The sequence below is a fragment of the Mercenaria mercenaria genome, chromosome 2 (assembly GCF_021730395.1).
Source record: "Mercenaria mercenaria strain notata chromosome 2, MADL_Memer_1, whole genome shotgun sequence".
Classification (NCBI taxonomy): Eukaryota; Metazoa; Mollusca; class Bivalvia; order Venerida; family Veneridae; genus Mercenaria; species Mercenaria mercenaria.
Window position 1 is genome coordinate 41443068 of NC_069362.1, and position 12037 is coordinate 41455104.

General features: G+C 36.2%; 1 protein-coding gene across 1 annotated transcript; it reads right to left on the reverse strand.

Moving 5' to 3' along the window:
• Nucleotides 1-10344: 10344 nt before the first annotated feature.
• LOC128548470 (uncharacterized) lies at nt 10345-11551 on the reverse strand. The gene has a single exon (XM_053523330.1). It carries the CDS (start codon nt 11445-11447, stop codon nt 10389-10391), a length of 1059 nt encoding a protein of 352 aa, XP_053379305.1. The 5' UTR covers nt 11448-11551; the 3' UTR covers nt 10345-10388.
• Between the last annotated feature and the right edge of the window lie 486 nt (nt 11552-12037).

Genomic DNA, 12037 nt, shown 5'->3' on the forward strand with positions numbered 1-12037 from the left:
CAGCACGCAATCGCGTGCACCACACACACACACACACACACACACACACTCAAAGCCAACACATAAGGACAAAACGAACAACACACACACGCCACACACACTCAAAGCCAACACATAAGGACAAAACGAACAACACATACACAAACACACGCACACAAAGTCAACACATAAGGACAAAACGAACAACCAAAGGAACACAGTGGGGCACCGCCTTGGAACGGTCAGTGGCAAAAACACCACTAGGAAGCTTAAACCGGTTTATGGTGCGCACCCAACCTCACTCTTACCCCCACCATGTTCCAAAGACATGGGACAGTGTAAATAAAAGTAATCCCCTCCAGGCGAATCTCTAACACACATAATGGAAACAAAAAGGCATGGTATGTAAAACACAAAAATGCTCGTGTATAAATATATAAAAAGCAAACCTTAAGAACCAAAAACGTATGTACTCAATGCCTTTTCAGAAGACAGAGCAACAAGAGAAACACCCTTAAGGGCCCGACGAAACAGGCCAGAAGACAAATATCCAAACAGTTCAGTCCTGGTAGGATTTAAAACTGCTTATCATAGAGTCCTCCCCCTCTTCCGTCAGACACAATCAAAGAGGGAAGCGTAGTGTCCAACTGTAAATGGATTGAACACTAAACATGCGGTATGTCTCAAAACAGTTGGGTCGTAACCTCTTTTAATAAAACGTTTGATAATCTTTGAAAAATACATTTGGAAAATTACCATGACCCAAGATCTTACAAAGTTTGTAAACCACATTAAGTAAGCATTAAAATTGTGGTATGCTCTAATCAACAAACATGAAGATAAGTTATCCTCAAGTATTCAGCTGAGCTTCACAAATTATATACACATATAGCCATGCTTCAGTCAAAACAGACCTTGTTGTATGATACCCCAGTGACACATATGGTGTCACCCAGGTATAGAAGTACTTCCGGGTCGTTGTATCCTAGAGAGTAGTTCTTTCCACTTTAACGCTATCCCTACTTTGACATGTTATATTCCAAATGTATGTATTGATACTGTGTACATTTTTTGTCATTTCTGATGTCTTTAACAGTTGTTTTATGTGTGTTTTTCAGGATTACATTTCTGTGCGGAAGGATTAAAAAACTACACCAGACTGGTGGCCGTGACAGGTGTCAGTGGGAAATTTAAACATGGACTAGATACTTTGATGTGTAGCAAAAAAGTTCATCGTTGATGGTGGTGTTTTTCTGTGATATATGGACTGGAATAGTATTACTCTTCAGAAATAAAGAGCTGTCAATGCTGCAATTTTGTTGTGAAATTCACAATCCATGTCCAAAATTGCTTGATTTGCTATACAGCAAAGAAGGAGAAATTGTACTGGGCCGACACCATATGGCGCGGATAGCTACGTCTAGCCACGGATAGAAACGTAGTAATCCGTACTGATCCGTATCGATCTGTACCTGAGCCGTACCTAAAAGTAGTAACCCGTATCAGTCCGTACAAATTCGTACGGCTCAGGTACGGGTCGGTACGAATTACTACGTTTCTATCCGTAGCTAAACGTAGCTATCCCGTATGTTTGACTGTTGTATGAACAAGTAAGAATATTGTTCAAACATATGTGGCCCGATTTTGAAAATTACTGTTGACTGTTTAAATTATTACTCTCTGAACAACTTTTAGAAAATCGGGGTACTTTTACCAGTGTTGACAAAAAATATATGCCAGTCATTTCTTACATACATGTATTACAAAGTCACCCCCTCCCACCAGCCCCTCCAGTCTGAATATGCTTTGTACAGACCTGTTCAGCTGTTACATTCACACATTATTCATGTGGCAAGAACAAAGAAAATCCATGATGCACTCTTGGAATGATAAGCTTTTCACACAAACTGAGAAGATCAAAGTACTTGTCACGGGAAATTGAAATTGCATCTTGTCTCAGTTGGACCAACTTCAAGGTTGTTGGATTTATTTTATTTCTAGCTCTTTTCAGTAAGTCTAAATGCATACTTGGACCATCATGTTCTGTCTGATACTGAACAACATGACCCAAAGTACTGGACACATAAAAGCTACGGATCTTCGCCCAATACACTTGTTAAAGTCAAAGAAATCTGCTTGGCACATTTCCTTCACTTCATAGGGATTGTTACGCTTAGCTGTTCTGATCACTGCCGCCCACTGAGAGGTAGAGAAGATTTTTATATTACGGCTTGCATGCTCAACTGATGAATGAATGGAATCGTTCTCGTTGAACGTATGACCTTTTTCAAGATAGCGGTGAGTAATACTATCTAAAGTATACTTATGCAGGCAATACCACAGCATAGACAGATAAAAGATTTTTGTTTTGACCCAGACAGTTGTCACTGTAAAATACAAAGTCCTTGATCCCAACCTTACTCTTCTGGGCAATGAAGGACATAACACAAGATGCAATTTCTGATCCCCCACGTTTTGCTATAGCCTCATTCCAGGTGTAACAAAAGCCGTCTTTATTGCCAATATCATATATAGTGAAATTGTAAGTACTAAGTCTCCTTTTATAATATAGACTACTTTCAAAACTATGTGGTGAGAGCAGAATTTGCTCCAGATCAAAGCAGGCCACACAGACACTATCACAAAGGCTAACTCTTTCATTGTCATTTAATTTGAGTTTATTAACAATATTTTTGTTCTTTATATGGTTCAAATATTCGAGAAGCACCTTTCTTTTTAGAGACTATACATTTTGGCTACACTAAGATCAGATGGGAGATACTGTTTTTTCTGAGTCTTTCCTGCAATAGTGGCTCTCTACGGGCTTGAACGGTTCAATATGTGCATGAACTTGATTGATTTGTTCTTCGCTAGTGTTGTTAGGTCGGCTGTTATGATGCCCACGATAGTCATCTGCACAGACTCCCATGTGTGTAAGTTTTATTTGGGCAGTTGATACAAACCTAGGTGTGATAGCTAAAGTGTCAATAAAAATGTTTTGCATACTTTTTGCATGAAGCAAGATCCATCTTGAGCTTGTTTAGGTAAAGTCCACTGCACACTATTTGAGCGTCTAGATCTGTTAACTGTTTTATTTAAAAAAAAATTTCAATTTACGGATAGCATACTTTGCAATGAAATTTCTTTGCTTAGTAACATCTCCAAGTTGCCAGAAACCATGAAATAATTTTTGCCTTTCACTCTCAGAGAAGTTTGATTGGCACTTATATCAGCAGCTTGGACCACACCCTTTTTCATAATTTTGGACGCTCTTACTTTGCCTGTCCTTGAAGCATAGCTTTGCATTGCATTTTTACGTTGCTTCATCACATTCCGCTTCCAATTGGCAGTCATGCGTACTCTCTTTCGTCCCCTCCCTCTTCTAATAGAATTTTCTGAATCAGTTACACCATGGTTGTTATCATCATCCCCTTCATCAGATTCTGTATCATCTTTACCATAATCTATAGCATCATTTGCTTCTACATTAGCAATATAGTCATTTTCGTCCACATGAATATCATTTGTTTGGTCTCCAGTAATAGATCTAATTTTTTATGAAAGTTGATTCAATGGTATGTTATCCTCTTCCTCGTCATCAGCATCTATGTCAACATCATCATCTTCTTTGCTGTTATGCCCCTCTTTAACATTCCCAATACAAATATCAATCTCATCATAACCTACATTGTCTATCTCTTGGTTGTCATCATTAGCATCATTTTCATTATCATTGTACTGTTCAAATGTACTTACATCAGTCGATCTAAAAAGAACTGAAGAATCATTCATCTCATCTATAACATCATTTATGACGGAGTTTGTTACTAACACATCGGTATCACTACTTTCAGAGTCTGATACAATGCTTACATCAGATACTGATGAATCTGTCCCTGGACTAAGAGCCGCTTGTTCAGCGAGAAACAACTTACATGTAAGATCACTCTCATTTTCCGTACTAGAACCAGAGAAATCTGATTCAGCATCACTGTCATCATACCTGTTTTTACATGAAATTTGTAAAATTTCAAAGGCAGTGTCACTTTGGCATGCAGGTTTGATGGTTGCCGCAAGATGCTTAATAAACATGCTCAGGTTTTCAACTGAAGAATGCCAAGTCATAGTAGAAAGTCCATCTGCCACGCTCATACCAGTTTCAGATCGTGAATGTGGGTCAAAGAAATAGAAGAAATGGACACTCTTGATTATTGCATTGGTATATGCGGGGTAAGTGTCTCCAATGGTAAACAAAAAGCATGCATAATGATCTGGAACACTAACAGTTCAGTAAGTGCATGATGCAGTGAATAAAATTGCCTGTCAGACTCATTTTTCATATTAACAGAACCATGCAAAGGGTTGCCTTTTGAAATAGACATAGAGGTAATTATATTAGGTATATCTTCCAGTGAAAGGTAGACACTGCTAGTGTTAGATGTAATGTCACAGTAGAGTTTGTCACCCGAGTCTAGTATACGATCCATTGTATCTCTATTTCATTCACATGGGTTTTTTTTGTAGCTCATTACTATGGCACTGAGAGAGTTAACAACACACTGCCTGCCACTGGCTTTGAAACAGCTGTTGCTTTGGTGTTTGGAAGCTTGAAGCATTATGGTTCAGTCACAGTATTTGCCACTGCAAGAAATAAAAAACAAAATTGGCATCATTCCTTGTTTTTTTTTTTTAAATTGACCAAATCTGCAAAATAGAACAAACAGTCTTGGCTCCTTCAATTTCCAATGTCATAAAGGCCCAGTATTTGCAAACAATTAACCAAGGCTTATATTATTAATCTAACCCACTGTTTAGATATCCTAGACTTTTGTGAAGTTTCAATCCAGAACACACAATAATAACTTCTTTATGGCAACTGCTGGTCTCAGAATGAAGTGTAATACAAGTTTGATCACAACTGTTAAATGTTTTACTGACCACCAAGCAAAAGTCTGAACTACTACTTTTGGACTCAATGTTGGGAGTTTTAAATCTTAAATGACTGATGCTGATGTCAGATTTCTAAATTACTATCAGTTCCTTCACATATCTGTTGGACAGAACAAGGAGCTGCGTTCAATAAACACTTGATGCCCCCGGTGGCATCCTTGTCGATACAAAGCAACCTAAGTCCAAAACGAGGTCAAGGTCAAACTGAGGTCAGGTGATGTTTGAAGATAAGGAATGGTCACAGGTTACATCTGCATTAGTATCAATTCATTCTTGTAAGTGGTATTGATGCTAGAGGAAACGGTCCCATTTGGTTAACCAAGAGATGGCCCATATAAAGCAACCTAAGTCCAAATGAGGTCAAGGTCAAGGTCAAACTGAGGTCTGGTGATGTTTGAAGATGAGGAATGGTCACAGGTTACATCAGTATTAGTATCAAGTCATTCTAGTTAGGGGTATTGATGCTAGACGAAATGGTCCCATTTGGTTAACCTTGTACGGACGAACGGAGAGGACGATCACTATATGCCTCCCGCATCAGTAGATGTCAGGGGCATAAAAATGCAAGGGGGTGGAAAGAGGGTGTGGGCTCGCAATTGCAGCATCTATGTCACCACACTATCCTCCGAGCCAATACACCAGATTAATTGGACATAAATACCATAAATACTCAGTCATAAGTCAACCAAATTTTCCAGCTCTAGTGTTTTAAAATCTTCAGTTATAGCAAATTCTGCCTAAAAATATTTGATATTGTGATAAGAATATGATATACTTTTTGGAAGTTTTACTGAGATAATAAAGCTGATCCCATAAAATGAACTTTTCCTATTCAGCTGTTCAAATATTATCGCAATATTATTACATTGGTCGAACTATGGGTGGAAATGTAAAGTAGATCTAAATTGTCTCGTAGACAAGCTGAGTTACAATTCAGTCACTTTGGTGCAGCAAATGGCGGGACATGTATTGAGGCTAAGCAAAACTATTTGTAGTGTATACCTAGGTCTTCTATGTAGTCAATGCTGTCACGCTTATTTGCTAAGAACCTTGAATATAAAGTACCTCAAATAAGTGATGCTTTAATTATAGTATCAGTAAAATAATATTGCTACAGACCCGTAGGTAGCATTTTTAGATTGAAGGGGCACTTTTGGATAGGTGGAGGGGAGCTGCAAACAAGAAATGGTCATATGTAAGAATTCTTGGTCAATATAGATAAAACTACCCTGATTTATTTTTATATTTGGAAACTTTTTTTGCCGGGGTGGAGGGGAATCAAATTGTCCTTCTTGCCTCTGTTCCTACGGGCCTGTGATATATTAAGTGAATTGAAATGCTATTCTTACCTAATAATTTTCCTGTTGCGATCTGTAATCTGTTACACTAGCCAGCCAAGCGTTTTTAAAATGAATATTATCAATCTGTAATCTGAGCCAGCCAAGCTTTCTTAAAATGAATTATATTATGTCATCAAGTGTAAACAAGGATGACATTACTTATTCTTAGAACACTGTACATATTAATATTGATTAATATTGGAAAGACCAAAAGGCAATACTGTGCTAACTCAAGATAGAACAATGTTATACTTTATCACACAATTAAAGTTTAATGCAACATAGAGTTAGCTCTCTGTTGCATTAAAAAAGTTAGCTCTCAAGTTAGCTCTCTGTTGCATTAAAAAATATCAGTGTTTCAGTTAGTGCAAAATGCCAACTGGCCCCTAAAACCCTTAATTTCCATAATCTATTTGCAATATATATTTTAGTGGTGTATATTATAGAATTAGACCCAAAAATGACAAAAAGTAATTTTTGAAAACAAAAAACCAAATTAGACCACTGTTGCGTTCAGCCCTCGATATGTAAAATTATAATTATTCTAAAACAGTGTGCTATATTTCTATAATTATACCGTGTTCACACTAGCAGATCAGTTTTATTTTTATCAGGCACTAATTGGCTATAAAGAGCTGTTTTTATCTATAATTATCTTACAAGTTTACGCTTAACAAAGGAATACTTCCAAATTAATTGTCATTAGACAGAAAAAGAATATTAAGTTAACATTTTAAGTATGACTACGTTGCTAAGCAACACGAAAGAAAATGCACAGATTTGTATATTAAACTACCCGTCTGCTTTTGTTTGAATAAGATAAAAAAACTAATGTTATTCAGTCATATTAGCTTGACAAAGTGTTATTTGCACACTTTTTTTCACTCAGTTTCTTTTCCGTTCGTTTGGTCTAGCCTTTATTATCCCCCGCCGATGAAATCGGGAGCGGGGTATTGAAATGGCGTTGTCCGACCGTCAGTCCGTCCGTCCGCCCGCAGCCATTTCTCAGTAACTACTTGGTAGAATTTCATGAAACTTGAAATAAACATGAACCAACATACTGCGATGATGCCCGTCAAGTTTCTTTTTTGATTGGTCAATTTCCCTCAGAGTTATTGTCCTTGATTTAATAAAAAATGTCCGTCTGCAGCCGTTTCTCAGTAACTAACAGGTAGAATTTCATCAAATTTGAAATAGACATGAACCAAGATACTGCGCTGATGCCCGTCAAGTTTTATTTTTGATAGGTCAATTTCCCTCAGAGTTATTGCCCTTGATTTAATGAAAAATGTCTGTCTGCAGCCATTTCTCACTAACTAGCAGGTAGAATTTCATCAAACTTGAAATAGACATGAACCAAGATACTGCGACGATGCCCTTCAAGGTTTTTTCGATTGGTCAATTTTCCATATAGTTATTGCCCTTTATTGTTTAAAAATCCACAGATCTGTACATAACAAACTAACTAATTGGAAGAATTTCATTAAACTTCTTTCATTCTTTTCCATGAACATTTATTATAAGCATGTGATGCTGTGTATCTACACCTCCCCCCCCCCCCCCCCCCCAATTTTTTTTTTCATTTTTCGTTTTCTATCAATATTTATAATCAACATGTAAACTGTTGTATCCTCACCCCAACCCCCACCCCACCCAAACAAACCATTCATTTTCTTTTAATTTGATTTTGACTAATGAAATTATTTGCTTCTTCGTAACATTCTTAATTTTTGCTGGATATATTTTTTTGCCGTTCCTCAACTCTGACCCTTTCGGCGGGGGAGTCCAATTCATCGAATATATTTGCAGCGATTTTAATAGTCATTGTCCAAACAATTTATTTTATTCCAGGTGTTGATAACATTCCATATAGAGCTATTATAGATTTTAACAAACTTTTATGGTTCCTGCCTAACAGATTTTTAGATAAATACAAATGTATTAACTATTGGTCCGCAGGAGGTATCTGGTGTTGAGTTTTGTCTTGTTCCTTATGAAAATCTCTGTAACTTAAAAAAAATCTGAAGTTTTGGATTTGTTGAACTCAAAAGTAAATGCAAGTACAGTGAAAACTGACCAATCATATTTGAGTCGGATAATCTCGTTTGATGTTACTAACAATGAAATTGTATAGATAAAAATATCATAAATGCTAAACACAAGATACAAGAAATTTTGTAGATTTTTGTAGCAGGATTTGATGTTGAAATTTAATTGAATATTGTCATAGATAATTTAGAAATAGCAGACGTCCATCAGCAAGTACTCAATATTCTCGGTATGATTAACCTGTTGACATTGTTTACAGTGAAATGTGTGATTAATTGCAATGTGAGGTCTAACAATCATCAAAAATACTTATAAAAGACACACACACACAAAACGTGGTGGACAAATGAAATGTTTTATTTGTGGACTGAAACGAGTAAAGTTGGATGGTTGAGATTTAAAACTAGTAGGAAAATATTTAAACAGGTCTATATTGTTGAAAGAAAATATTTTGATAGTTGATTTGTTCAGAAGGCAAATACAGAACATATCAAAACAGCTCAAAATGAAATTGGTGACATACTAGATATTTGTGACATACTAGCTGTTCAACAGAACGGATTTTCGAAACATATTAGTAAGACAGGTAAATGGTAAGGGAGTAAAAGATCTCCCGTTTGAGAAGTCTTTCCTGACGGGTCAATCTGTAAAAATCCTTTGGTTGTGCTAGACAAATGGGCGTCCGACTTTCTAGCCTTCTGGACACAGGTGATGGGATTAGATTTTATAACCTGGAAGTTGGTACTAGCGGTAATATAGCTGATGGCTTTTTACATTTTAACCCGAATTTAGTAATATCTGTTGAGACATTTAAGGCTATTTTGCACGCGACGAAATCTGGTAACACTCCTGGTCTTGATAATAATTATACAAGTTGAGTTATTAAAAACTGATCAGGCTCTTTATACTCTTACTAATTTTATCTGTTTAATCAATGTCTTAATATTGCTATAGTGCCATCACAGTGGTCCGAAGGTCATCACATTCAGGCCCAAGGGACCCACTGTCATATGGAGGAGACTTTGATGTTTAAAGTTTATTTTAGTATTTTAAATGAAAGGAATACTAAATCTTGTCATGATAGCGAACTCGGTTTGATTGAGTCTTTTCATGGGAAGTAAAGTTTAACACCCCTCACTCCCCCTAGCACCTGCATAAGCGGAGTTCTATTATAAGATGGACTCCATGACCCCGAAGGACCAGGAAATATACAATAATGAATCCAAGGACATGTAGGCACTTTACGGCTGCCACATGGTACTTAAAGACTGCTGTTGTGATTGTTAATGAAATCTATAAGATCCTTTGGAAGCACAGAATGAAACCAAGCAAAATAACACCTGAGTCTGTTCAATAGACGTTATCGAAAGTGTATCCGGCACGACCCCTAGCATCGACTATTATTTTGATTGATTACATTTTATGCTCCAAAGAATCCTCTTACATGTTTTATCATCTAAATTAGCAACGTTCTTGGAACATGGCCATTCCAGCTAGATCTTTGTCCGTGTTTTAAAGTAAGCGTTGAAGAGCATTTATATCTTTAGAATGAATTAATATTTACAATCATTCTGTATAATTGATGTATTTAAAGATAATTAACATGAATGAATTGTACCATTCACGTATGTAATTATCACATTTTAGCGTATACCAAAAAAAAGTTCAGTTCATTCACTAATTAGATATTCTCATTTAACCTTACAGTACAAGTGTTTCACGTTATGGATATATTAAAAATGATTTGTCTGTTTATCTATTATTGTCTGTTAGAAGCATGATCTTTATAAACTTTCATTGGTAAATATTTCCGAACTTTAACAGGCCTTTTGTCGAATATATTTCATGGTCGTAAACGGCTTGGAAAATGGCCGCCGTATCGGCCATCTTGACAGATATTAAATGGGTCCCGTGAAAAAAAATGTTTTAATGCTTCAGTAAATAGCTGTGCCAATTTTGGTGCTTTTTCCCATTTTCTGAAGTATTTTGGCATTTTCTGTAGTTACGAATTGATCGCACTAGTACAAGTAAAACCCAATAAAAACAATACGAAAATATGGAAAGGAAGCTTCACATTTTGCTGAAACTTTCAAGGTCATTACTGTAATGAAACATTTCAAAGTCCCTGGTGTAATGTTCTTGTATTTGACGTAAATATTTCACTCTGACATCTGAGTAAGCATGCAACAATGCTTTATTTCTTTGATTCACTTTTTCCTTATGGTTGAGTGGTTTTTGCTCTATTTCTTCCATTATAAGTTTTATCAAATATTCAGAATTTGCGTATTTTCCCGTATGATTATATCTCATATACGGAAACGTAGAATTTTCGTGGATGTAGCCTTGTATCTGAAACGAATTCCAAAGTCTTTCTGCGATAATCTGCCAATTTAAGTATTTATGTTTACTTAACAATTCAGACATTTTTTCATATAATGTCCTTACAATACCTGCAGTTGTTGACTTGGCGTGTTTTGAATGCATTTCGTCATAGATGACGTTATATACTTTTCCTTTCACCCCAACTGATTTAAGGGCATGTTCTAAATCTTCAGAGAATGTTTCTTGTTTGACTATAATGATATTTCGAAGGTTACATATCTTTTGACACATTGAAAGGGGCAGCACTGGAGCGTAATGGCCTTTATCTATTTGTCTCCATCTTTCGTTAAACACATATTCGAGAAATTGATCAAACGTTACGTTGAATTTACACTTGTAATTTACACTACTGTTTCCTTGAATTCTATGAATTTTAGAATAAATGTCCAGATTCAAATGGATATTATTTAAGAGGTATACTTTGTCAATATATGCAGAAAATAAGCGTGAATAAGGATTTCTTGCCATAATAAGGACAGTCTGATTATCCAAAGCATCTAAACTTATTGTCTTTTTTCCCCGTCCATCATGTACATGCTTTCTTGGCACTTTGAAAACCTCTTCCGTTTCCTTCTTTAATAGAAGTTTAAATACCTGTATCATAAATGTTGAGCAGATTTTAGGAACAGGTTTGTAAGCAAGGTTATATTCCTTTGAAAAATGAAATTGCATCGTCATGGTACCCCTGTTGTTTGTCTCTAGTTTCATCGATTTGCACATTTGTCTAAAGTGTGTTATCCTCTCCATTTGTGCTTCTTGTTCAGAATTGACATTTTCTGTTTGACGCTCGTCTTGAATAAATTCTGCTCCATTTTGGACACGTTTTCCGTTGTTACCATTGACTCGTGATTCAGAACCTTAGAAACAAAAGAAATATATAAATCACACAGGCACACGCACACACACACACACACACACGCAGGCACCCGCCCCCCCACACACACTTAAACAAATCAATTTTGTTTAATGTATATTACAGGTTAGCCAATCTACGCAGCTTCTCGGTATTGCATGCCCGGAGAAAATTGCTCATTTCGGGTTCCATTTTTTGCTTAATTTCCATATTACTCGACAGATTGTTTATACTTTTAAAAATAATAAGCGTTGAAAATAGTGAAAAGAGAATCTGTCAGACATTTTTGACACTTTTCTCAAAAACTTCATATTTTTTAGTACTAAAGGAGTACACACTGAAATTTAGGCGGAGTGTTTGAAGACAGTACAAAGTCTGACAGAAGATTTGTGCCGAGGAAATCACTCCATTTTTCGTCTTCGACGCTCTTTATCTAGAATTAAAATTCATCCTGTAACAAGGAAAATACAAACAAAAATGTCAC

What these genes read in the sequence shown, in the direction of transcription:
- LOC128548470 (XM_053523330.1), bottom strand. Translation starts at nt 11,447, where the DNA reads ATGGAGAGGATAACACACTTTAGACAAATGTGCAAATCGATGAAACTA.